The following is a 26523-nucleotide window of genomic DNA, read 5'->3' as shown; positions in this document are numbered from 1 at the left end:
CCCTTAGATGCTTCAATTTTTGGTGCGGTTCTTGTAATTTACAAATTAATATCGGAATATGAAATGAATAAAATATAATAAAAATTGCATCATTGATAAAACTCGATTTTAGTATATATTGTTCAGTAACTTAGCACTTTAATCTACTTAATTAATTAGGAAAAACCATACCTGGCGATTACTGCACATACATATGTATACGAACACCATTAATGGCGTTCAGTGTACATACACGCATAAATATGATGTTTTAATTATTCTAATTAGATATCATTCAAAGGTAGGAGAAATTAATTGTGGGGAATGATGATATTTAATTATTTTTTTCATCGATTTTACTTTATCATATAAATACACTCTCTCACCCAAATTCGTAAATAAATATTTGAAGAAAATTGATCTCACGACTCACAACATTCACTGGAATATTAGGAATGTTACTAATTAACCGAAGAGCGATAAAATTGAATGTTTTTTTATTGTTTTGCAGTTAATGCATACGGAAAATAACTACTAATAATTCTATTACTCGCAGCGAATAGAATGGATAAGAGTAAATTTTATTTAAAACAAATCGTAAAACCGTAAATGGACGGTAATCTGCTCTACATAAATCTTAAATTTTATTTTTACATTAAATAGGGTCGAATGGTAGAGACAAAATTGTTTTTCATTAAACTAAAAATTTGAAGCGTCGGGACTGATATAAATTATAGATTATCATATTTTGGTTACAATGGATAATAGAAACAAAATAGATTTATTAATAGCTGAATTAATCATTTAATCTGCCTAATAGAATAAATATGAGCCAAAGAAATTAATCTAATGGAAAATATTTGGAAGTATACTATAGATAGTATATACAGGATTTTTTTTAACGGTAGCATTTACACAAGATTACATATTATTTGCCAATAGTATTCAGTATTAGTAAGTAAAATAGTTAAAAAATGATATTTATAATGAACTGTGAGAATTATTAAGTTAAACAAGTGATGGAAATCAACCATTTGAGACTTTATTATATATGATATTAGTAAGTGATATAACCAAATAACATGAATCTTACATGCCGCCGTTCAACGAAAACCCTGTATACAATTTAATTTGCTTAAATAATCCCAAACTCTTTATCACATTGTTTTACATAGTCAAGTTAAAAGATGCTTTTAAATGAGCTTAAATTAATCTATAAAATTAATTTATTTAACTAGCGCGTATTACACACCAGTGTTAATTTAGTGATTGACGATTAGGAGTAAAGTTAAGGTTCAACTGTGGTACAAATGCATATTAAATATTTAGGCAGCATTTGTGAAAAATTCCTCTTTTTGTACGAACATCTTCAGAACAGAGTATAAAATTAAAAACTGTTTTCTAAATATAATACATTTGGAATTTTTTAGGAAGTCTGAAAATCTACAAAGTATTTACATATGCCAGGCGACATATGATAGACAGACTTAAAAGTAATTGAATTATACATAATTATGGGTAAAAGAGCTGATCAATGTGTTGAGACTTGTGGAGATTAATTAACTAGCAAAAATTATTATTGGTCAACTCAACAATGATCACCTCAACATCTTTTCGACCAAATTATCCACAAAAGATGTTGTGAACAAATTGCATAATTACAATTCACAAAAAACGCTGGTATATTTCAATATTCATACTAAGTAAATCAAACTTTGCATCGTTCGTTTCACTCATTTTAAATGAACATTACGATATTGCATATTTGATTGTTCACGTAAATATATGCTAATCAAGTCCTATTTCATGAAAATTGCCTAATTTCTTCATCGACTTCAAGCCGAGCGAACAAAATGTTTTTTAAATCACATTTAATAAAATATCTTTATAGTTCTTGATGTACCTTTTCATTCGCATCTTCTTTCGCTTCACTTTCCGAAACTATTGTGTCATCCGTTAAATTTTCTGTTGTTGATTCAGATTCTGCATTCTTAACTTCTTTATCCTTGTTCTGTTCCTCCGTTTCTTCTGTCTGATTTTTCGACGCATCCTGCTTCGGCCTCCAGATTTTTGCTTTATTTATCAAATACTTAACTTCTCTATCCAAAATTGCCATTTTATTCGCTATGTCTCGCACTTTGTACTTTATTGGTTCGTTAATTGGTGTTTCTGCCACAGTTTTTACTACTTTGTTATAAAATTCCTAAAAAAAAAAAATCCTGTTAATTATTGATATGCACTATCATTAAAACCCTAGGAAATACTGAAAGCTACAGAAGATTACCTGGGTCTCATTGATGACTTTCTCCAATGTTTCAATTTCAACAATAGTAAATATTTCATTAGTCATATTAATGTTTTTCATGTTGACAAGAAAAACGTTAGATCCATTTAGCATAGAGACCATTCCCTTAAGAACCTCGGGGCGTTCCCTGTGCTCAAAAACACGTTCATAGAGATCGTTTGTCAACTTATGCAACTCTTGTAATTTATTCTCATAAGTTTCAGCATCAACATCAAACCCCTCTTCGTACAGCCAATCAGATATCTCTGTGCAGGCTTTTAAAATTTCTTCAGCCTCTTTTTCTGTACTCGCCGATTTATACTCTTCGGTCGCCAATTTTTGTTGAGCATCGATAACGAATGATTCTAAATTATTCAATGCTGTTTCTCGTCTGGTCTTTTCCATATCATGCAAATTCAATTGACGAATTCTAAAATTTAAGCCACGTTGAAAAAGCTTCGCTGACTGGTGTGAAAGAGTAAATTAAAACTTATTAAACTTACTTTTCAAGAGACTCCTGATATTTTTCACCAGCCAATATTTGAGGTCCTAATTTCTCCTCCTTAGCATTGATTGGTTCTTTAATTGTGACGATTGTAGGCTTCTTATCCTTTTCCATCTTCTCGGTTTTGTTCATTTTACTTTCTTCGGGATATTTCGTTTCATTTTTCTTCTCAGTCTTACTATCCTCCCCTTCCTTTTGCAATCTAGGATATTCCGAATCCTCATGAACAGGTTTCACGTCCTCTTTAGGCTGATCCTCCACCTTACCATCCGTTTCCTTATTTTCTGAGCCTGAAATCATTTTATAAAACATTATCAAAGAAACTTTTGAGTGAAAATTTGGGAAATTTTCAGATGTGAGCATTTTATCTATTACAACCTGCAAAAAGCTTGCTGATGGTTGAGCCGAGTTTGGAAAACGTACTTTCCTCTTCATCAGAGATTACTCCAGATTTTTCCGATACCAATTCCACATTAACTAAATTTAAAATTCCGCTATCATCAACAGCAAAATGTGCTTTGATACCTTTGCTCTCACCACCTTCCTTTATGTGCTTTTCTAAAGCAGCAGAAACACCATCCAGGGTAACAACTGATAAGTTCAAATTGCCAATAGCACTAAAAGAATTGCAAAACTGTCAAAAAATTGTATTATTTTTACTATGGACAAAATTTATACTAATTTAATAAGATACATACGTAATTTCATATGGGGGCAAGTAATCTAATTCAGCATAGTTAACGTTAAATTCAAAATCGTCTGTATGCTTGATAAATGTGATAATTTTTTTTTGTGGATAAGCGTTCATTTTGCTAAATAATGTGCGTTTGACTTGTTTAATTTTATCCTCGGTTCTCCTGTCGTAAATAATCTGAATTGGGAATAAAACTGCATCTTTTGTCACAAATTTTTTTACTTGGAAACCTTGACTAAGATCTGCTGCTCTGTAAACAGCACCTAAAGCAGCTGCTTCATCCGTGTTAATGTTTTTCGATAATTCAGTCTTTACATATTCAGTTAGCTTATCTTGAATTTTTGGCATTCTTGTACCAGCTCCAACCAGTACAACGTGGGATATAATATCCATTGTTAAACCTGTATTAAATAATAATTACTTAATCATAACAAAAAGTAAATGAATAAAATTAATTATTATAACTCACCTGAAGTTTCTAGAGCAATCTTTACCGGATTCGCTACACGCTCAAAGATATCTGCACAAATCTCTTCCAATTTTTCTCTAGTAACTTGGAATTTAAAATCTTTCTCATCTAGCAAACCTTCTACTTGAGCAAAATGATCAGCATTTGCACTTAATACATTTTTTACTCTGCCAGCTTCGCTAAAAAGCTTAGCCATTGCTCTAGGATTCTTAAGCACAGAACTAGATGTTTTATTCATAGCATCAAACTCTTTTGCCAAATATTGTTGTAGTCTTATTTGAATTTCTAGACCACCAAGAGTGCGGTCATAGCCTACTCCTAATATATTAACATGGGGATAGGTTTCTACGAAACCTTTCTCTTTTGTTTTGACATTTTGGTAGCTCACAACTGTTGCTGTGGTACTGCTAGCACCCATATCATAGAATATAATATAATGTGCAGAATCATTTATTTCTTTCCTGCGGAATATTCCATAATTTAGTGCCACTGCTGTGTAATCATTTATCAGTTGCAAAACTTTGAGATCTGCTAGCTCAGCAGCTTGATACAAAGCTCTTCTCTCTGCTTGATTAAAAAATCCAGGTACAGTTATAACAGCTTTATTGATTTTTTGTCCAGCTGAAATTTCTGCAAACTCTTTGCCTTTATGAAGTATTTGTGCTAAAAGCTCTTCTGGAGTATAAGTTACATTCTCACTTAATCTAAAGGCAATAGTATTTCTTTCAGTGTCAGCAATAATATTATAATATGGAAATCTTTTCAGAAAAAGTTGAACAATGGGATTATCTATAGGCTTTCCTAAAAGATCTAAAATGTAAGAAAAAGTGTTCTGTGGAAATCTCTTTCCTATCACTTGTGCATCTTCACCAAAACTTCTTTCTCCATTTCTAAATGCTATAACAGCTGGAGTTTTCCTTTTGGACTCTTTATTCAAAGCAATCTCCATAGGAACTCCAGGCTATAGAAAATAATTCATAATTAGTAAATGACAGAAAGATCTATTGGCTGAAAAGATATAAAAATATTTCGTACCGAAACAATAGCAACTTTCATCCATTCGCTTCCTATATCAATACTCATTACAGCCACGGATTCGCTTGTACTTGTAAAAAAGGCTAACATAACAAGTACAGCTGTAACAAGGAACATCCTACTTTTTAAAATTTCCATCTGCAAAAAAACATGTTAATACCATTGCAGTAAAAAAAAAGTATTACTTTCAAACAATAAATTGTTAAAATACAGCGCTATCATTATTAAACTTAGTTATAATAACCGGCTATACGAATTTTCGAGAACTTGCCGAATTAAAAACTAAGTTTTTCTTACCTTTGTGTTATACTTCGTGAATTATTACTAAATTAAATAAATCTTATCACTTTTATATCATCAATAATATATACGTACAAACATTACAAATGTTTGAAATCTTAAAACTAACAAAAAACAGCACGTTGCTCTTCAATTCTTTACTCAGTTTTCGTCGACTGAACGAACTGCACCGGACGGCACACCGGCCATGTGTTTGTGTGGCAAAATACCATTGGTAAATAGCCCCTCAACACTTGCATTCTATTGGTCCGCGTAGACAAATCACAGGAATTTCAGATTTTTCATCATATTTTTCAAAATTTCCCGCTAATATATTAATGTTATAAAATAAAAACTTATTTCGCTTTTTTTTTACATTGAAGAAACATATTTATCTTTTTAGCCAAGGCTAAAATTTCATTTTTAATTTTATTCTAAATTTTACTAAACGTTTTTTGTTTTTATAAGAGTTAAAAAGGAAGGTTTAATAATTAAGTATTTATATTATAAAGACGTTATACATTACTTTTTAATTGGTTGCTTGTGTCGTCTTAACTACATGTATCTATACACTTTATTAAATTTAATTCTGAAACATTTAATGATTTTTTTGTAACAAGCAAAGGGTAATGTTATAATGAATATCACAACTGAGGAGGATAATGAAACAATGAGTGCTAAACCAAAATTTATATATATATATATATATATAAAGATATAAAAAATGAGTTTCACCAGTTTTTCACCCAATCTTATTTATATAGCATATGTTATTTGTTTGTTCTTCAAGTTTTAAAATTAAATATAAATAGATTATATGCAGGTAGAAAAATTTTCTATTCCCATATATCCTCTGTTCTGCCAAATTTGTATATTAGAGATGCTAAGAATATAAAGACATTTTGAAGGAACAGTCCTACTCCAGGCCAGTAATGTGGAGCTCCTAAGTTATAAGATTAATTAAAACATATAAAAACATAAATTTATTAATTATATATTGACCGATTCAGCATACCAGCAGATAAGAAATCTGCAACTAGAATCCAACAAGCAGCAATGACTGCTGCGAATCCCATTACAAATCCAATGAATAGCCATACTCTGGAACCCCTAGCCCCGAGACATCCACCATTATAAGAGTCTCTAATTTGAGAATTCTTAACAGAATTGATCCTACAGATAGTAAATAAAGGTTTAAGCTTGAAACTCATTGTCATGCTTGATTATAAAAATTATAAATTTCAACTAAGACAAAAACTTACATGAAAAGGGATATAGTACCAAACACTCCACAGACATGGTATGATTTGTTTGTTTCAGTTGGATAAAGTGCATCAGCATCAATTATGAACCACCATCCTATAAAAAACTGTAGGAAACATTTGATAGGTTTTTTTTATTAAAGGTTATAAGTACAGAATATATTCAGTAGTAGACTATTTTTATTTAGCCAAAAATTATCGATAATAAATCAATTTTTTAATAAGTAAATCTGCTGCAGAAAATAAGAAAAGATACAATTGGATAAAATTTATTGAAAAATAGGCATTGTTTAATCTTACGTAGAAACAGGGAAAGGTTTACCAAAGTTCCAGCTAGCATAGAAACTAATGCATTGCGTTTTTCTCCACTCTCAAACCAAACACAGTTAGGAATTTGAATATTTTCTAAGAAAGATGACATTTTTCTGTGCTTTCTTTGGCGCTTTATCAGGGCCAAACTTGAAAAACTAGGCAAGTAAAACCAAATCACATTGAGTTAAATATGCTATATTATAGGTGACGTAGAATATAGCATTTTTAAATTTATAGAAGTTTGTAAAGAAAAGTTATCTTCGTGGTATACATACTTATGTATACACAATTGAGGTGTGGAAAATTATGGAAAAGAGGTTCTTTTCTTTCTATTTGTAAAGAAATTGATTCCATGAGGGCTGATTACACCAATCACCAACCTTAGGGCCAGTTTTTCCATTTCATTGGTAGCCCCCTCTTAGGATCGGTTCCACAAGCCTTGTTTAATCTGGATTAAGTTAATTATACTATATTCTATGTGACATAAAATATAGCAAAATTAACTTAATCCAGATCAAAAAAGGCTTGTGGATTGTGGAACCGGGCCTTAGGGTGAGGTTCACGGTTCACCAAGCCCGGCTTGAGGGCTAGCCAGTAGCCAAGCTAATACATGATAACTTTCGGCCTAAAGTAGTATAGTTTCCGTTACATGAGCTGTATGTATGAGTTTAGCCCGGCTAGCCCCAAGCCGGACTTGGTGAATCTCACCGGGTCTCACCCTTAGTCTGAGTCCTACCAAAGGTTAATTAATTAAATTAATATAGTACACGTAACATGAACTGTATCACTAACAACCAGTAACTACTTAAAGTAGTATAGTTCCCGTTACATTAACTATACCACTTTAACTTTGGGTTAAGTTAACCCGACTTGGTAGGGTTCACCCTTAGGGCGTTTTCCATTTTGTAACTCTCATCTACAAATTTTGGTATCATTTTTAGGTCGAAGTTAATGATAAATATCGGTACGTGAATGTTACATAATGATGAATATATATCTATACATATATATTGCTTTCGGTCTATGCCGATACCGAAAATTTTCGTTTAAAGTTACAGAATGTGGGGTCAGTTCATCCTAAGGGCCAATGTAATAGAGAAGCACACACAGGCCGGCCTATTGTATGTACATACAACCGAACGGTTAAAAATCTAAAAAAGAGCCAATTGAAATTTCCACTCAGTTTTTTGCCCATCCTTTTGTACATAAAGCTTATCGCTTGCTTTTTCTATGTATTATATTACCCCTAAATACGGCCCAGGTAGAGCACCAATATCGCTCAATAACGTCTTCCATGCATGAACACACCTTAGGAAGGATTTTAGATTCCTTTCCGTAGTTCAATTACTTCAATTGACTTTCAGACAACAATTCAGTCAGAGACCAGAGTATCTATATTGTGTGTGTGCATGTGTATATACTGTGTATAAGATGATAAGTTGTGTTCATCATGTATTGTATTGTAGTCAAGTGTAACGTAGTTGCGTAGTAGTCAGTCTCAATAAAAAATACAGTTCATCGAATTATATACACAGATGAAAGAATTCAACGTGTAAAAAAATAAAAAGCTCTTAACGCTTCTGTATTTTTATTCCTACTTGTCTAGTATATTATTTATAGAATCTTGTCAATATTATTATTTACATTCGTACATATATATATATATATATATATATATATATAAATATATATACAGAACTTTTTGTACTTTCACTAGAAATATGTCTAATAAATTTGAAACGTAAGTTAAATGCTTCTTCCGTTGAATTTTATTTCGTTAAAACTTTTGAGGTTAAGCCTGCTTTAGCCGCAATAAGTTCTTGCGGAAAATTACTATTTCCTTTCATGAAAATAAAATTTACATATTGTGTATGTCTTTTGTAATTTTTAAAATAGAAGCTTTAATTTAATTAAAATCTATAATACATCTGAATGACATTTATCACGAAGTAAACAATTCGGCGCGATTTTAATTTTTAGCAATTTATCTTAATTCTTGTGTTAGATGATACAAATTCAATTCAAAGCAACATATAAAATACACGATAATAGTGATCAATAACAGCCTTCACTGAAACTTTATTTTCTTAATTCATAATACTTTAAACATAAACTCTATATTATATTATTAAATCTTAATGGTAGTTACAGATTAAAGACTAATGAGGATAGTGGGGATGATGATAATCAAACAAAGGATAATCAGAAAACTGAAAAGGATATACTGGTAATTAAAATTATATTAAAATCTCAATTATAAACAAAAGGTTTAAAGTTTCTAATACATTTTAATTTCTTCCAAAGCCACCTATTGAAATTAATCCAAATGAGCACAAATTACAATATGCTTATGCAATATGGTATAGCAGGCGAAGTCTTGGTAAACAATCAAATATACAAAACTATGATCAGAATTTGAAGTTGATTGGTAGGTTTGCAAGTGTAGAGCAATTTTGGGGACTTTATAGTCATTTAATAAGACCATCTGAGGTCCCAATACATACAGACTTTCATTTATTCAAAGTGGGTATCAAACCCATGTGGGAGGTTAGTATTTATTTAAAAAAAAAAGATTAAATTAAACAAATGCGATTATAGTAATATTTTTTCTTTAGGATGAAGCAAATCAAAAAGGAGGAAAATGGATAGTGAGACTAAGAAAAGGCATAGTATGTAGATGTTGGGAAAATCTTATATTAGCCATATTAGGGGAACAATTTATGGTAGGAGAGGAAATATGTGGAGCTGTTGTATCTATAAGGTTTCAGGTAAAATAATTTGGTCAGTTACCCATGAATATACTTTTTAAATTTTAATATGAATAAAATTATTTTTTTAGGAAGATATAATATGTGTATGGAATAAAACAGCATCAGATGTAGCAACAACAGCGAGGATTAGAGATACTTTAAGGAGAGTTTTACATCTACCTGCTAGTGCCTCCATGGAATATAAAACCCATAATGACAGTTTAAAAAATGTTCATCGGGTTTAAATTAATTCTACTCTAAAAGCCTAATAAAACTACTTGGTTTAATTACAGGTAACTGTTTCTTTCAAATAAGAATTATTATAGAAATACTAAAAAATGTTGATTTAATACAGGAAATACTTATTTTCAACAACAATTCTCTTCTTGGTTTAGAAAGATTATGCTATCAAAGAATTTAAACACGATTTGTTCACTTAACTCAACTAGTTACTCACAAGTGTCTTCTGTAACTTATGTAAATAATAAGCATTCATTGCTAATAAACGATTAGTAGATGACTTGTGACAGTTATTTCAGAAACAAATTATGTGTTCTGTATGCAATTATTAGCAATGAAATCAGTTGAAAAAATATCTAATTTAAAAATTAAATGACTGCAAAAATAAATTAATTTTCAAATATCATTTTCAAATAAAATCATCTCGTGATTTTGTATATAAAATTACTTCCTCTTTGAAATACATGTATGTATATTATTGGTTAATCGATTTTTAAACTTTTATTGTACATTGTAAAGCTTTATCAATGTTATGATAAACAATTCGAAATTATTGTATAAACATTCTGCTTATATTTTCATACATATTTTTTTATATTTTCTTATAAAGGTAAATATATGTACATAGACTTTCATATACATAATAACAGAAGAAAATGAAAATATACAGAAGAAAAATAATTTATATACTACATGTGGAAAAAAAGTTTGGATAGTATGTATATTCTTAATGTATAAATGTCAATGTTATTTAAAATATAATCTGTTACTTAATGTTTACAGACTAGACTTGGGTATGTACAATACGATAAAAAAGTATATTTTAAAAAGTTCTTGTGCTTTTTCCTGATGACACTGATTTTAACTTTTATCAAGTCAGAATCTTTATAATAAGTTATAGCCTTAAAATGATTATTGTAACCATACCTGCAAAAAAAAAAATTATTTCTCTGTACAATGTATAACTTTATTGTTTACTTTACCTAAGACAAATGAACATATCAATTTAAAATTTAGAGAAGCATGAAAATATTCAGGCACTCTAAGGTTCTGCTCTCCTTCCGTAGGTAAAAGTAGTCCAGCTATGCAAATAATTCCAACAATTATTGCCACATAATTTGTTCCTTCTGAAAAGAAGTATGAAAGTAAATTAAAGTATTTTAATTTAAATGATTTAGAACATTAATCACTGAATAATAATATTAACTAGATGTTGAAACAATGTGACCAAAATTCCTAAAGCATATCATTACCATATTTACAATAATTACACAATTACTATTATATTTTATGAAATAAACAAAATTTTTTTCTTAAATAAAAAAATGTTTAAAAATATAAATCTTTCTAAAATTTAATATTACAAAATTAACCTCCTTTCCCAACAGTTTAAAGACATTACTATCTTTTATCCAAAGATTGGCACGACAATTTTTCGATCCAATTCTTTGAAAAATACACAGTTCAAATTGCTTTTATTTAAAGACAATAACTTTTCATATTGCAAACCTCCCAATGTAAATAATATCACAACTTAGCTAAATTTATTTATAAATTGATTATAGTTTCTGAATGACATGCAACACACAGTGTAGCACTGCCAATATAAGTAATCTAGTTAATAGTAATTACTATTTAGAATGTAAGTAGAGAATATGAAAAACAGTAAATCTCTTATTTATATAACTACTTACTATCAAGATTTTTACTATGAGCTACTAACTCATATGACTGATATTGTTTACTCTCATTTGTGGAAAGCGGTTGAAGGCAATCCAAATCAGGTGTTGACCTATCAGCAGTATCTGTATTTGTTGCAAATAATGTTGCTTCGACATATCTTTTCCCCATATACTACAACAAAAATAAAATAATTAACACCACCTAAATATCAATTGATTCAAATAATGAAGGAAAATATAATTTTTATTGACCTGTTTCGAAGGAAGTTCAAACATCAGTATTCTAAATTTATCAGTAATATTGCAATTACTACTTATTATAGCCATATGTCTAATAACCACATCAACGCAACATCTTGGCTTTATGCTTCCTTCAGGATCATGAACTTTGAACTTTTGTGGATTTCTAGAAAGCACTGTAAAAATGTATATTTTTTAAAGTACTCTGTGCATTTCTCTAATATATAAATTTATAATTTTAAAATTACCTCTAAATTTAACTGAAAAATCATATGGATTATACAAAGTTAAAACTTGTTTATGTGTAGACTGATCATCCAAATAAAAACTTATGCTTTGGGGAAATACAAAAACAGGTAATTTTCTAGGAGTTGGTTGCTGAGACTGCATTATGCTTTTATTATATTGCACTCTCCCTACATCTAAAACAAAAAATAAATATTATTTTACAATTATTATATTACAAAATTATGGCAAATTTTAAGTATCAGCTAATAGTTTTATCAGCATATTACTCGTGCCTAGGCTACATGAGTTCAAATATGGCAAATATTTTAAAAGAGTTACTTATAAAAGCCTAATAAAACAATATTAAACTGCAAATACTTTGATTTAAGTTAGGTTAATGGATTGCATATATCGAAATGAGTTTAGCCCAGTAATCTTGCACTTTCACGAATGATTCGCACAAATCGAGATTGACTTTAATCTACGAGGAGTTCAGTGAGTATTAATGGAGAAATTTGTAAATCTATTATACAATTTTGACTTGATTTACCTTTACTATCTTTCACCTCTTTATTGTGTACGCTCCACACGCTCCATTCATCGTCGTTGATGATCGTCTGCTCGGTCTGCTCCTGCTCTGTCTTTTCTTCCATCATCTATCTGCATTTATCATCTATCTCTCTAACCAAGTTAACCAACCCAGTGCCACAATGCATCACAGTCATCACACACAAACCACGGCTTTATACCGCACGGCCACGGCCCACGAGCCAACTCAACCTCAACTGGCCGCCCACTGGCCACTGGCCAGTAGCCTGTAGCAAAGCAACTACTAACTGCTACTAACTAGCAGTTAGCACTCTAGCAGGCCAGCAGCCTGTAGACCTGTAGTCTGTAGTGTGCTGTAGTGTAGACTGTAGCGGCAGTAGCCACTTGCAAACGTGAGTGGACTTCAGTGGACGTGAGTCCAGGATACGGAATAAGCACACAGGTTTGATATTTGGACTGGACTGACTACAGTGACTACACACTACACAGTAGTCACAGTAGTATGTACATATGTACACTAGACTAGACCTGTGGGCCCATTGGAATTTTTGAATTACATTGAGTAATGGACACTATTAAGCTGGGCCAATTAAGCATAAAAACAAAAACTAACACGATCAATGAGCCCGACTGTGAAATAGGGCCTTTTTTATTTAGGGTCAGTCTCGTAAAAACGAGTGTTATCTTTGGATGAAATGTAAGAATTCAGAACTCCCATCATGAATATTACTACCCTCATTCCCTATGCTCATATGGATAAAGGAGTCAAAAGTGAGATTTTCTTATTCCCATAATTTTCATTACTGGTGTTATATGTATAGAGGTGTTTCAAAAGGAATATACTATTAGGTCCATTTTTTCTGTACACTGTTGCATTAGTGCACATTAGTTTAATCGGTTAAAATGAAAGAAAACATTTAAACAGGTATGTCTTATTTCAACTTAATTCCGCCAGTTCAGCAATGCTGCAAAAAAAAATCTGTTTATATAGGATTGTATATTATAGCTTGTGTTGCTTAGTATAACAGTTTAAACCTTTAAGCATGGGAAAGTTTAAAGTTTTAGATGTAAATAAATATAATGAACTTTTATTTTTTATCTATATTACACAAATAATAAGATTAATAATCTCAGGTTTATATAATTAACTAGTAAAGTACCAAATAATTTCTATACAAAACTTTTCAATATCAACATTGCAAGTAAAAAGTATAATTTTGTGTTAGCAACTATGTCTAATGCTGAAATAATTTCAATAATACTTATAGTAAAATGTATTGCTAGCATTAAATTAAGATCAACATAAAATTATTTTAACAAAAAATCTTAATCCCCTAAAATCACAGATTTTTTAAATTCATATAAGGAAGGCTAAGTGGCATCAGATTGTTACACTTTTTAAGGTTTATAAGTATATAACTATGTAACTTTTATTTTAAAATGAGTATAAAAAGATGAAACAGTCATTTAATTTTTGTTTACTATTAAGCATAAGACTAACAATATGCTTATTGCTCTTAAAAAATGAATTTTTATTCATTCTTTTAAAGCTACAAAAGATTAACATTTAATTAATATTAAAATAACAATGCTATATAAAAATATTGTACTTACAGTTTTTTTCATTTTCTTACTAAAAGTAATTTCAATACAGCTATAATTCCCATAAGAGTTGTAACAAGAGTAATTGCAACAACTAAAAATTAAATATTAGTTGGCATTTAGAAAAAAATAACTTATACTGATTAGCAATAAATTGTTTCACTTACATATCAATCTATAGCCAGTAATTGTATTATTTCTAACTTTAATTTTAAGACATTTACTAAGTGATGAGTAAGTCCCATTAACCACAGGACAGTCTAATTCAAGTATTTTGCAAAATAATGGAAATAAATCTGTGTTATTAAATGGCTCAACTTTACATTCTGATATAAACGCTGGTCCCTTAGCAAAAAAAAATGGATGCATATCTTTGACGTCATTGCTGTATCCATGTAGTCCAAACTCTGTTGTATTAGTAACTAAACAAAAAGATACAAAGCATTGCAACTCTAGCAATGAGATTTGTTAAAAATGATTCAAAAATTACCTGTAATGTTCCAATGTTTTTTGTAATAATCTATTTCATGATAAAAATCATTAAAAACATGTCCAAGTTCTGCTACAATAAAAATAGGACCAATACGAGGATTGTCACTATAACGAAATCTTTCAGGTATCTCTTCTTTCTTGTATACTTGAAATTGTCTTGTTTGATTAGCTGCTGCTTTTAAATTTTTGTATATTAATTCTTCCTTTCCTGAAATTGAGAGTGGCAAGAATTTTGTAGTACAATTTTTCCTATAAATAAAATTTACCATGATTAGGATAAATATGTCTTGCAGTAGCAAGGCCAAACCATACATAATCACTTTCATTAATATATTTAGTCAAATTTATAATTGTATTCATGGAGACAGTGCTCATTCCATGATCACTTAAGTAGATAACATTAACATCTTCTAGCTCATAGCTCTCAAGCTTTTTATGTAGATATTCCGTTAAGTTGTCCAATTTTGTAAGAATCTCATTGAATTTAGGGTCATATATTCCAATAGCATGACCATGATTATCTGGCTCTTCAATATATAGTATACCGAGATTAATTGGACTTACAGGATGTGTAAACCAAGATATTAGTGTATCTACCCTCTTTGTCAATGAAACTCTACTATTAAATTTCTAAAAAATATTATTAAAAACATATTAATCTTTTAAATCTAAAAACATATTATATATATACATATATATATATACCTTTGAGAAAGTAGGTACAATTCCTTCATACTCAAATGTACAACCAGGCCACATCATTGTTCCACTACGTCTTCCAACTCCTGCTTTTTCATTAATTGTCTGAACATGTTTTAAAGAAAAATAGATCAACGAATTAACAAAAATAAGTAATTACTATTATTCTCATTAAGAAATAACAAATTACTCCATATTTTACCCAAATAGGAAGAACATTTTTATTATAATGATAAAGCTCATATCTATCATCAACTTTCTTCTTTGTAGCAGAATCAATAAATTCAATATCTATTACACCATGAGTTTCTACATAAAATCCAGTTGCAATTGTATGATGATTTGGAAAAGTTTTAGTAAGAAACATATTCATCATATAATCAACATGTGTACTTTGATGCTTCAATTTATTCATAAATGGTGTCAAATTTCTATCAAAATAATCATACCTGTAAAATGAAATAATATACGTTTTAATTAATAAAGTTTATAAAATAAAATGAAATAGAAATTACCTAAATCCATCAAAGGACACAACCAATAATTTTGGAGGTCTTGAAATCATTAAACCTTCGTTTTTAGTAATAAAATTAAATATTGTTAACACAAATATAAAAATCATGCTGTATACTTTAATTGTAAAATAACTATTATAACATAATGTTATTAGGCTTGAAGCTGTAATATTTCTCACAGTTTCTGTCAACCACAGCTCCTCCACCCTCTCTCTCTCTATATATATATATATATATATATTTCTTTCTCTCTACTCTATTATCCTTTATAGATCATTTTTGTTTAACCTCTCTATCAATAACGCGATTAAAGGTGAAAGAATTTAATCACAAGATGTAAGAGATGTAGTAACCTCAGGTAACCGGTAACCTAACCTAGTAAAATCAACAGCTGATAAAAGCAAACTAAAAAACTATAAGCCAGGCAGTACCGCCAGCAGCGTTGCCAAGTGTAGTATAATTATACTACCGTAGTATAATTTTCCTATAGCGTAGTATCCTTAGGATACTACGCTACAGTTTCTGTTCCCTGCGGGATCCTACGCTATAGTTTCTGTTCACTGCGGGATCCTACGCTACAGTTTCTGTCCTTGCGGGATACAACCAATGCCAGGGTAGAGGGTAAAGTGCCATAATATTTTCCTATAGCAAATTTAAGGAACTTTGGGTGAGTAGTTTATATTATGCAGCACATGCCCTCTACCGTCTCATCAACTATAAAATAATATGATATAGTAATGTTCATCCTTCCTTAAACATTTATGTACTGTATGAGGTTAATTTGGAGATTATGAAATCATATATTTTTTCTTTCAGTTACAAAATGTTGACTGTATAATAGTTTTGAAATGCAAACTATTCTTATTTTTTATTGAAATTAAATAAAACTTATTCAGAAAACATACAAACACATTTTGATTATGCATGTCTACACAATTTAGTGGATACATTGACGTGTTTAATATTATCCTTTACTAAGGAGCGAACTCATAAATAGGTCAAACTTGTATGCATGTTTAAACAAATATTTGTATTCCTTTTTTAGTGTTTCTTCGTCTTCAATAAAATAATTTTTTTTTCATAAATTACGTAATGCTTTACTATTATTTTTTATGATACCATATAATCGTTTACAAATTCCCCTTTTCATATTACACAATTTTAATGTTTTCTACACTAAAGCTGAAGATATTTTTGATGAAGAATAATAGTTATAGCCTTTCTAAACACTCGCCTTTGAGAACCTTATAATTTCAGCATCACTTATCTACACCCAGATTTTAACAGTCTAATCTCACTAGTGTTATAGCTGTTACTTATTTTATTTTAAAGTTGCTTTTTATATTCCTCTTTTTTATAATATGAAAAGTAATTAATACACTTTATTTTAATAAATATTTACACAGACGTGCCAAATCTCATTTTCCTCATTTTTAAAAATGGTCGGAGACGATTCTTGTAGATCTTATTGTGTTGTAAACGAACCTGATTTTGAAATTACTCCAGTAAATCAGATTTTTTTTTAATTTTTAGCTTAAATAGTACAAAATGGCTTTTTTCGCCATTTTCATTATTTTACTTCAGAGAACGAATTTTGTTTAAATTCCACAATTAAACCATATAGTATTATTCGTTAGCTTTAAAATCCATTTTCAAAACTTATTATACTAGCAGGATGCGATGCAATAGTGGTAATTTACAAAAAGAAAATTTGTTCTCTAAAATAAAAATCATAAACTGAGGAAAACAGCCGTTTTTCAGCCATTTAACTGATATTTCAAAACACCTGATGTGATAGACAAATTTCAAAGCCACATTCATATTCAGTAAAAAAAATGGAAGAATTGCCCCCCCCCCCTCCTTCCCGTCCATTCTTGAAACTGAGAAAATTGAATTTTCCAGGTCTGTGTTATTGTTGAAGATATAAAGTCGTAGCAAACTATACATATTACAATAATAGCATAGATACCACACATGCTACCATAGGAGTTGTTGAATTGTTCTCATCTTTTCACACCGTTCAGAAAATACTTGTGAAATTTCCTTTATGGCTGCTGGTAAAAATTCCTCCATTTCCTTATCTCATTCTTGTATGACAATTCCAAATATTTTCTTCTTTTATATATAAGTTGAACTTCCTGTAATCATTAAACACGGTATGAGGATCTTAATTGCAGCTTCGAAACTCGACATATAATAATAATATGAAAAATACATTAGAATATTACAAATAATATCAAATCAACAGACCTATTAAAGACACTATCTCAACTAGACCTAAGACTGTATGATGAAATTTTTCTAATTAAATAGTCAAGAGTACTTTCGATATGTAAAGTATTAGTGTTAATCAAGCATATAAACACAATATATAACATGCTATTGTTAGACAATATGTCAAAAATTACTAAGTTGATCTTTCACTCTTTGTCGAAGGGTATGGAAATTATTCTGTGGGAGATTTCCATTCTATGTAAACTTCAGATCAATAAAAAATTGAAGATGGCTTACAATAAATAAATGATTAAATCTGTAAAATAAACAAAATACATCCACAAAGCATACAAAAGATTTATTCTTGAATATGCACTTATTATATACAAAAGATATACTTATCTAAAAGTATTTTTGTTATATTCTTTGTGCATATGCCATATGGCATCAATATGTATAGTGAATGACAGGCCATTTCTCTTTGGTTTTCTTACAGAGATGGTTATTATACTTTTAATTCTTTTATGCCTCAAACTTTCTATATTACTTATTATAATCTTTTAATTTCAGCTGTAAGTATCAATGCACACACATTTACATGAAAACATTTTTGGATTACTTGTGTTCGTAAGTTTCTTCTACTCGCACGCATGCGCACAAAATACATTATAATATAGTCTACTCATCGAAAGCTCCATCCCTAGAAAGTAACTATAAAATTTTATGGCACTTTACCCTCTACCCAATGCCAGGTATGGCTTTTTCTAATGTTTCGATGCATTTAGGAACTGCTTTAAAAAGACACCAGCGCTCTTACTATGTAGTACACTTCGGCCCAATAATCCTGTCCCAGGCAAGGGGAAGAGGAAATCAGAGGGGCGAGGGGATATCTAGTGAATTCTTGTCAGCACCGTTAAATTTTAGAACTGTTCTTATTTACGTCAGCAGAACTGTAACTAATTGCTCAAAGATCAGCAAAAGAATAAAGAACTTTAATAATTAAAGGAAGGAAAAGGATCAGATAAGTATTAATTAATAAAACACGTTAAATTGTAAATTGCTAAGAAAATATACTTTGTGGTTTTTTTAATTTGATTACAGATGAATTCCTCTTTTCGATAAAAGTCTGATTGTGGCAAATAAATATCTCTTTTTCAACTGGATCGGAAAGAAGTAGGCTACCGCTCGCACTTACTGGTGTTGCACAGTCATCCCAATATATATTAATTCATCTACAGCAATGGAAATGTTTAAGGTTACCTGTCAACTTAAAAATGAACTTGGCAATTATGAATTAATGACAATATAAAGTAATGTATTTTATATATATTTTATATTTATTTTGTCTACTGCTATACATATAACACATTGAATTTTTTTTTTTTGTTTTTTTAGATTTAGGTGCATGAGGAAATGCTGTTACGCATATCCTGGTCTTTGTAGGCCAGGATTATGTGGAAAGACCCCATTCAAGGTCAAGACTTCCCTGGGGGGAGTGGTTTTTTGATTGTCTTAAAAAAGACAGTCTCAACCAAGCCGCCACCCCCAAGTATACCCACTAAAACCCCCTGCACCGTACAGCCATTTGATCTGCAAGTTAGAAAACTGTAAGTATTATTAATACCTCAGTGCATAACCATTTGCTGCTACTAATTCGTGTAAACGGCCTGGGACAGAGTTTACAAGATTTCTGCATATCTCTGGTTGATCAATTAGCTCTTGCCACATTCTTTTTACATGGCTCCTTAATGCTTCTTTTGTCCTTTCTTCTTCAGGCCTCCAACGTTTCACGATGATTCCCCAAATGTTCTCTATGACATTGAGATCTGGAGATCTGGCTGGCCAATTAATTTTAAGGACGTCAGGATGCCTATCAAACCATTGTCTGGTCATGTTCGATGTGTGCACACTTGAATTATCCTGAACGAATTTTATTAATGGATCCTGTTCGATGGGATATCTTCTTCGGACGCTTGGCAGCATGCAGTTCTCTAAAAGGCTAGTGTAAGTCACCGAATTCATTTTAGTGTCAATAGCAACCAATTCACCTACACCATGCTTTGATATCCAGCCCCAGAATGCAACACTAATCCTGTTGCTCCTATTTGTAGGCAAGACATATTTGTCATTATACCTATCTGCATCTGGACGCCAAACGTGTAATCTCCCATCTTCGGAGGATTGAAATACTTTTTCATCACTCCAGATGACGTCATCCCAGAATTCTTCTTCCACAGTCAGATACTGTAACGCAAATCCAATTCTCTGCTGCCTGTGATACTCAGATAGCTTAATTTTGTGAGCAGCATGATGACAATGTATGCCAGCTTCATGGAGTCTTCTGCGCACAGTCATTTTTGAAGCACGAAAGTCCAATTTGCTCAATACACTGCAGGAAGGCTGGAAAGGATCTTCATCCATTACACGAACAATCTGCCTATTTTGTTCTTCTGTTGTGATCCGCGGCCTTTTATTATTTATCCTTTTATCTTTTAGTCCTGCATATCCTTCTTCACTGTATTTTTTAATCCATCGATTAATAGTTCTTTTACTCAATTGCAATTGTTCAGCAATATCTACTGAACTCATTCCTCCCTTCCACAGACCAATAGCCTCTCCTTTTTTTATGTACAAATCACTATTATTTGGCATTTTGCAATTTATTTTATAAAGAACCACTTATAAAACTGTTTAAGCTGTATCAGCCATAAAACAAAGGAAAACAAACACGTATTTGTTTTCATTTGTTTAGCAGATAAAAACAGTAGTTGCTTTCCTTTGTTCTTTGGCTGATACATTATTTGCTTTCTTTTGTTTTATGACTGATACAGCTTAAACAGTTTTATAAGTGGTTCTTTATAAAATTAATTGCAAAATGCCAAATAATAGTAAAATGATAATGAAAAAAGGAAATGTTATCAGTCTGTGGAATCGAGGAATAAGTTCAGTAGATATTACTGAACAGTTGCAAGTGAATAAAACCACTAATAGAACAATCGTTTACCAATCATCTTAACATTTATAGAATCAATTAGTCAATAGAAAGGATATATCTAAGTTTATTTAAAAATAGTAAAGAAATATTGATATATGTCAAAAACTAGGAAGAACTAATGAGGCAAATAAATATCACGTAAGATGTAAAAGGATGTGGAAGATCAATACAACATTTGCAGAAACGCTATTTAACTTGTCTCACGTTAAATAATAAAAATCATTGCAACAAACATCTATCCTCTACAAACATAAAGTAGTTGTAATTTTGTTAGCAATATAAAGAATATATGATTACTATGAGAATATGTAATTACTATGTATACAATTTGGAAAGGGATGAAATAAAAATATTTTAATTGAACTAGCTTTAATTTATAATAACAGGAATCAAAACATTATCGTACATCATTATTAATTTACAATAAGACTTTGTTGTATATACACCAATCGTTTACATATTCACTATGATAACATTACGTAATAGTTATTGAAATGACTGGGCCACACAAAAATGATTCGTATATAAATGCTTCTTCGTTTATTGTTATATAAGTATTCCTTTCCTTAATTGTAACTCATTAGAAACAGGATTTCACCTGTAACAAAAATGAAATAACCACAAAGTATATTTCCTTAAAAATGTACAACAATTTTTATGTTTTCTTATTAATTAATACTCATCTGATATATATTTTCTTCTGTTATTTATTAAAATCCTTCCTTCTTTTTGCCGTAATACTTTTCCGAAAAAATTAGTTTTGTCTATGATACAAAAACGAAGGTTAACCGCGCCATTTGACAGCTACGGAGAAACTCCCTAGATATCCCCTCGCCCCTCTGATTTCCGCTTCCCCTTGCCTGGGACAGGATTATTGGGCCGAAGTGTACTAATACGCGCGCCTATGTATAACTCATCCTCGCTTATCTCGTATATACACAATGGGAAATTAAATCATATGTAGCTCAGGCATCAGATAGTGTAGTAATGAATTAAATAATATAATTCAACCCGGGAAAGAAAACTATAGTATAATTAACGGGAATCCATATACCGACATTACAGGGCGAAAACTATTTCGCATGCAGCGTCGTCATTTGTTGACGGATTGTAAAGTTATTACAGGTTTTTGGGAATGCCAGAAGCTTATCTACTAAGTTACGTTAGGAAAATTAACAAAAAATGAAAAAAAATTTTTGTTTAAATAAATATATTAACATTATTGAGAAACAACAATTAAATCGCAAAATCCCCCAACGTACTTTACTAGATAATGTTCATACGTTTCCAAAAAGTCCACAAAAATGCAAATCTGTCAAGAAATGACGATGCTGCATGCAAAATAAATAATTCAAGAATTTCGTGTTGGCGACTTCCCGAACACGAAATTCTTCCATTATTTATTTTGCATGCAGCATCGTCATTTCTTGACAGATTTGCATTTTTGTGGACTTTTTGGAAACGTATGAACATTATCTAGTAAAGTACGTTGGGGGATTTTGCGATTTAATTGTTGTTTCTCAATAATGTTAATATATTTATTTAAACAAAAATTTTTTTTCATTTTTTGTAATTTTCCTAACGTAACTTAGTAGATAAGCTTCTGGCATTTCCAAAAACCTGTAATAACTTTACAATCCGTCAACAAATGACGACGCTGCATGCGAAATAGTTTTCGCCCTGTAATGTTGGTATATGGATTCCCGTTAAGGTGTGGTGTGCTCTTGGCACTTCTACAAGATTCCCAAAGATCAGAAAATTAATTCGAATCATTTACTAATCGGAAGGGATCTTGTAGAAGTGAGCCCCCCCACCACGACAAGGTGGCACACCGTCGGGGAGGGAGGCGGCGCCGCCTCACCTGAAACAAAAAGAAAACAAAAATATACTTGAAAAAACGAGTATTTAACCCGAAATGTGGAAGGATTTTCAAGGAAAATATTTCCACATTTCAGATTCTAATTGGGAATTTCAAGGACAGACAAAGATATAAATTAATGAAGCATGCTACAAAAAGTGAATGAACAGAGAAGCTAACGAAATTGTTACATCTTTCCAGCGGTTAGTTGAGAAGCTTCCTCCTCTCGAGCGTGAATGTTAATTCACACAAAGGTCGACCAGATCACGGCTGATACTCTCCTCAGTGACTAATAACCCTTACTTTCTTTGTCCCTTGGTGTGGATCCGAGTTGTCACACGAAGAACTACTACGTCGAGGAAACGATTTACACATCAATAAAGATGGACCCCTATTAGGTGAACTTAATGAGCCAACATCGAGAGTCCACAAGGACAAAGTAAGTAAGAGTTGATAGTCACTGAAGGAGGATCAGCCCGAGCCAGTTGACACTCGAGAGTCCACTTCTCAATAAACACCTGTACTTGAATTAACAATGAATGAAAGTAATAAAAGTAAATTTGCCTATCCTTGAAATTATTTAAATAAATGTGGACTTAAGTAAACGGAGAGTGTTTACTTCCTACTCCTTGGTAGCCTTGTCCTCTAAGCGTCCTTCCTAAAACATAAAATAAATTAAACAAGTATGAGAAATAAGAAAAGAATGTATTTGTCTGTACGTCTTCCTCCAACGACGGCTCGATTCCGAATGATGGTTTGACTCACTCCAACCCAGGATGGCAATGGCGCATGATTGGTGTCGATTCGTTATAGGGTTTATATCGTTATTGGATACGGGGTCACTATCCATGGTCCTCTAGCGCTCGACCTGAAACAAACAAAAAAATTAGAATAAATTTGGAAAAAAACGAGAATTCAACCCGAAATGTGGAAGTATTTTCAAGGAAAATATTCCCACATTTCAGATTCTAATTAGGAATTTCAAAGACAGACAAAGATATAAATTAATAAAGCATGCTAAAAAAAGTGAATGAATAGAGAAACTAACTAAATTGTTACTTCTTTCCAGCGGTTAGTTGAGAAGCTTCCTCCTCTCGAGCGTGAATGTTAATTCACACAAAGGTCGACCAGATCACGGCTGATACTCTCCTCAGTGACTAATAACCCTTACTTTCTTTGTCCCTTGGTGTGGATCCGAGTTGTCACACGAAGAACTACTACGTCGAGGAAACGATTTACACATCAATAAAGATGGACCCCTATTAGGTGAACTTAATGAGCCAACGTCGAGAGTCCACAAGGACAAAGTAAGTAAGGGTTGATAGTCGCTGAAGGAGGATCAGCCCGAGCCAGTTGACACTCGAGAGTCCACTTCTCAATAAACACCTGTACTTGAATTAACAATGAATGAAAATAATAAGATTAAATTTATCTATCCTTGAAATTATTTAAATAAATGTGGACTTAAGTAAACGGACTGGTAATTAAGCCCTACTCGTTGACAGCCTTGTCCTACAAGAGTCCTTCCTAAAACATAAAATAAATTAAACAAGTATGAGAAATAAAAAAATAAATTATTTGCCAGTACGTCCTCTCCCGATGATGTCCCGATTCCAAGTGAGGGTTTGACTTGGTCCAACCCAGGATGGCAATGGCGCATGATTAGTGTTGGATTTATGTCGATATTGGGAAAATGCGGTCACTATCCATGGCTCTCTCCCGCTCCAACTGAAACAGAAAGAAAACAAAAATAAAATTGAAAAAACGAGTATTCCACCCGAAATGTGGAAGGATTTTCAAGGAAAATATTTCCACATTTCAGATTCTAATTGGGAATTTCAAGGACAGACAAAGATATAAATTAATGAAGCATGCTACAAAAAGAGAATGAACAGAGAAGCTAACGAAATTGTTACATCTTTCCAGCGGTTAGTTGAGAAGCTTCCTCCTCTCGAGCGTGAATGTTAATTCACACAAAGGTCGACCAGATCACGGCTGATACTCTCCTCAGTGACTAATAACCCTTACTTTCTTTGTCCCTTGGTGTGGATCCGAGTTGTCACACGAAGAACTACTACGTCGAGGAAACGATTTACACATCAATAAAGATGGACCCCTATTAGGTGAACTTAATGAGCCAACATCGAGAGTCCACAAGGACAAAGTAAGTAAGAGTTGATAGTCACTGAAGGAGGATCAGCCCGAGCCAGTTGACACTCGAGAGTCCACTTCTCAATAAACACCTGTACTTGAATTAACAATGAATGAAAATAATAAGATTAAATTTATCTATCCTTGAAATTATTTAAATAAATGTGGACTTAAGTAAACGGACAGGTAATTAAGCCTTACTCGTTGACAGCCTTGCCCTATACTTGTCCCTCTTAAAACTTAAAAAAATTAAGCAAGTATGAAAAGTAGAAAAATAATTAGGATATTTGTCAGTACGTCCTCCTCTGATGACGGTTTGACTCCAAATAATGGTTTGTCTTTCTCCAACTGATGGAGAAAAGGGTACAGGGTTGTTATGAATTCCATATCGAATATATATCGATATTGGACTGTTTTGCCACTAGGAATAGTCCGCTTCCACTCCACCTGAAAATAAGAAATGTTAATAAAATTTGAAAAAACGAGTATTTAACCTGAAATATGGAAGGTTTTTCAAACAAAATATTTCCATATTTCATTTTATAATTTGGAATTTCAAGAACTGGCAAAAATGGTATTTAATACGAAGATTCTACCAAAAACATACGATTTTAAAAAAAAGGGAAAATGGTATTTGATTCTAGTTATTAATTGAGATGCATCTTTCTCTCGAGAGAGTGAACGTTAATTCAATTAAGATGTGCCTTTATTAGTTGAACTGGACGTGTGGGAAGATAGAATCTCCGTGGAAAATGAAGTTGAGGTGATTCCCTTTATTTTAAAAGAAATTAAGAAACCTGAAAATGATACCCTACCTAATACCGAAAACTATAATGACTATCTAATTCACAAAGCTAAAGAGCCTACATATAACGCCAATCTAAACCTAATGAAAAACAGAAAATAAGCGCAAAATAGAAATAGACGATACGGAGGATCTGAAAAACATTAAAAACAAAACAAGAAATGATTTTAACCGAAGAATGGCCAACTGTAACCTACTGATAGGTTTTTGGTCATTCTTTAGTTAATAAAAAAAATTTCCACGGTTTTACCCGTGGGACTCACTCATTCAGCGAATTCCCAGCCATAATTCATACATATTCTGCGATAATACCGAAGATGGGAATGGTGATGTTGATGGCGATGATAATGGCGTTTATGATGACGATGGAGATGAGGACGCTGACGTTATGCACTCGCGAAAAAATGATTTTTAAACGGCACTGCGCGAATTCTTTTTAAGGTACACTTCTCGCGACAACCGCACTACGCGACGAGCAGCTCACGACTGACACTACGAGACTCGGATTATTCAAAAGGCACTACGCGACGCGATTTCTTTTTAACGTACACTACCGGGATAGCCGCACTACGCGACGAGCAGTTCACGACTGTCACTACAAATTCTAATTTATAAAACAGCAGTGCGCTACGTGATTTCTTTTTAACGAACACTACGCGAGAGAACCGCACTACGCGACGAGCA

General features: G+C 31.7%; 5 protein-coding genes and 1 long non-coding RNA gene across 11 annotated transcripts; 2 read left to right on the top strand and 4 right to left on the bottom strand.

Moving 5' to 3' along the window:
• Positions 1-459: 459 nt before the first annotated feature.
• On the bottom strand, positions 460-5435 carry Grp170 (Grp170 co-chaperone). The gene is made up of 8 exons (XM_066747357.1): positions 5264-5435; positions 4967-5104; positions 3932-4892; positions 3467-3863; positions 3147-3385; positions 2767-3058; positions 2264-2693; positions 460-2182 (listed from the first exon to the last, which is right to left on the bottom strand). The coding sequence occupies exons 2-8, from the start codon at positions 5102-5104 to the stop codon at positions 1865-1867; spliced, it is 2775 nt and encodes a 924-aa protein (XP_066603454.1). The 5' UTR covers positions 5264-5435; the 3' UTR covers positions 460-1864.
• Positions 5436-5756: 321 nt separating this feature from the next.
• Positions 5757-7033, bottom strand: LOC136785765 (transmembrane protein 50A). Its single transcript, XM_066747016.1, has 4 exons — positions 6830-7033; positions 6508-6614; positions 6261-6418; positions 5757-6188 (listed from the first exon to the last, which is right to left on the bottom strand). Exons 1-4 carry the CDS (start codon positions 6926-6928, stop codon positions 6082-6084), a joined length of 471 nt encoding a protein of 156 aa, XP_066603113.1. The 5' UTR covers positions 6929-7033; the 3' UTR covers positions 5757-6081.
• A 607-nt stretch (positions 7034-7640) lies between these two features.
• On the top strand, positions 7641-10292 carry LOC136785854 (eukaryotic translation initiation factor 4E type 2-like). 4 transcript variants are annotated; one of them, XM_066747165.1, is made up of 7 exons: positions 7641-7783; positions 7872-7940; positions 8965-9046; positions 9124-9366; positions 9435-9587; positions 9659-9862; positions 9925-10292. In XM_066747165.1, exons 2-6 carry the CDS (start codon positions 7879-7881, stop codon positions 9812-9814), a joined length of 696 nt encoding a protein of 231 aa, XP_066603262.1. In that variant the 5' UTR covers positions 7641-7783; positions 7872-7878; the 3' UTR covers positions 9815-9862; positions 9925-10292. The 4 variants fall into 4 exon arrangements, with proteins under 4 accessions (XP_066603262.1, XP_066603261.1, XP_066603264.1 ...); XM_066747164.1 differs by lacking the exon at positions 7641-7783 and having other exon boundaries at positions 7846-7940; XM_066747167.1 differs by lacking the exons at positions 7641-7783; positions 7872-7940 and adding an exon at positions 8088-8560 and having other exon boundaries at positions 8971-9046; positions 9925-10288.
• Positions 10293-10483: 191 nt separating this feature from the next.
• On the bottom strand, positions 10484-12761 carry LOC136785853 (motile sperm domain-containing protein 1-like). Of its 2 annotated transcripts, XM_066747163.1 has the most exons (6): positions 12510-12755; positions 11980-12153; positions 11744-11907; positions 11504-11663; positions 10793-10936; positions 10487-10736 (listed from the first exon to the last, which is right to left on the bottom strand). In XM_066747163.1, exons 1-6 carry the CDS (start codon positions 12613-12615, stop codon positions 10705-10707), a joined length of 780 nt encoding a protein of 259 aa, XP_066603260.1. In that variant the 5' UTR covers positions 12616-12755; the 3' UTR covers positions 10487-10704. The 2 variants fall into 2 exon arrangements, with proteins under 2 accessions (XP_066603259.1, XP_066603260.1); XM_066747162.1 differs by having other exon boundaries at positions 10484-10936; positions 12510-12761.
• Positions 12762-13644: 883 nt separating this feature from the next.
• Positions 13645-16221, bottom strand: LOC136785852 (ectonucleotide pyrophosphatase/phosphodiesterase family member 5-like). 2 transcript variants are annotated; one of them, XM_066747161.1, is made up of 8 exons: positions 15817-16221; positions 15504-15750; positions 15308-15406; positions 14869-15232; positions 14601-14810; positions 14278-14532; positions 14123-14204; positions 13645-14058 (listed from the first exon to the last, which is right to left on the bottom strand). In XM_066747161.1, exons 1-7 carry the CDS (start codon positions 15921-15923, stop codon positions 14131-14133), a joined length of 1356 nt encoding a protein of 451 aa, XP_066603258.1. In that variant the 5' UTR covers positions 15924-16221; the 3' UTR covers positions 13645-14058; positions 14123-14130. The 2 variants fall into 2 exon arrangements, with proteins under 2 accessions (XP_066603258.1, XP_066603257.1); XM_066747160.1 differs by having other exon boundaries at positions 13921-14058; positions 15492-15750.
• A 2833-nt stretch (positions 16222-19054) lies between these two features.
• On the top strand, positions 19055-21360 carry LOC136785821 (uncharacterized). The gene is made up of 4 exons (XR_010824710.1): positions 19055-19340; positions 19426-19637; positions 19806-20034; positions 20142-21360. It is a non-coding gene; the product is annotated as an uncharacterized lncRNA (long non-coding RNA).
• The last annotated feature ends 5163 nt before the right edge of the window (positions 21361-26523 follow it).

This window comes from Prorops nasuta, unplaced genomic scaffold (genome assembly GCF_024137725.1).
Source record: "Prorops nasuta isolate Cenicafe-Biocafe unplaced genomic scaffold, Cenicafe_Pnas_1.2 PNAS00003, whole genome shotgun sequence".
Lineage (NCBI taxonomy): Eukaryota > Metazoa > Arthropoda > Insecta > Hymenoptera > Bethylidae > Prorops > Prorops nasuta.
The sequence above is the reverse complement of the archived record's forward strand: the minus strand, read 5'-3'. Positions and strand labels throughout refer to the sequence as shown.

Bases quoted from the DNA above. Each gene is read 5' to 3' on its own strand.
- Grp170 (XM_066747357.1), bottom strand. From the start codon at position 5,104: ATGGAAATTTTAAAAAGTAGGATGTTCCTTGTTACAGCTGTACTTGTT. The intron at 3,386-3,466 runs GTATGTATCTTA...CAATTCTTTTAG, and splicing joins TTGCCCCCATATGAAATTAC to TGCTATTGGCAATTTGAACT. The intron at 2,694-2,766 runs GTAAGTTTAATA...CTTAAATTTTAG, and splicing joins TATCAGGAGTCTCTTGAAAA to AATTCGTCAATTGAATTTGC.
- LOC136785765 (XM_066747016.1), bottom strand. From the start codon at position 6,928: ATGTCATCTTTCTTAGAAAATATTCAAATTCCTAACTGTGTTTGGTTT. The intron at 6,419-6,507 runs GTAAGTTTTTGT...TACTATCTGTAG, and splicing joins GGTACTATATCCCTTTTCAT to GATCAATTCTGTTAAGAATT. The intron at 6,189-6,260 runs GTATGCTGAATC...CTTATAACTTAG, and splicing joins TGCAGATTTCTTATCTGCTG to GAGCTCCACATTACTGGCCT.
- LOC136785854 (XM_066747165.1), top strand. From the start codon at position 7,879: ATGTGGGGTCAGTTCATCCTAAGGGCCAATGTAATAGAGAAGCACACA. The intron at 7,941-8,964 runs GTATGTACATAC...TCTTAATGGTAG, and splicing joins CACACACAGGCCGGCCTATT to TTACAGATTAAAGACTAATG. The intron at 9,588-9,658 runs GTAAAATAATTT...TTATTTTTTTAG, and splicing joins TTGTATCTATAAGGTTTCAG to GAAGATATAATATGTGTATG.
- LOC136785853 (XM_066747162.1), bottom strand. From the start codon at position 12,615: ATGATGGAAGAAAAGACAGAGCAGGAGCAGACCGAGCAGACGATCATC. The intron at 11,908-11,979 runs GTAATTTTAAAA...ACATTTTTACAG, and splicing joins TTTTTCAGTTAAATTTAGAG to TGCTTTCTAGAAATCCACAA. The intron at 11,664-11,743 runs GTCAATAAAAAT...TTTTTGTTGTAG, and splicing joins TTGAACTTCCTTCGAAACAG to TATATGGGGAAAAGATATGT.
- LOC136785852 (XM_066747160.1), bottom strand. From the start codon at position 15,923: ATGATTTTTATATTTGTGTTAACAATATTTAATTTTATTACTAAAAAC. The intron at 15,751-15,816 runs GTAATTTCTATT...TTCATTTTACAG, and splicing joins GTGTCCTTTGATGGATTTAG to GTATGATTATTTTGATAGAA. The intron at 14,811-14,868 runs GTAAATTTTATT...TCTCAATTTCAG, and splicing joins ACATATTTATCCTAATCATG to GAAAGGAAGAATTAATATAC.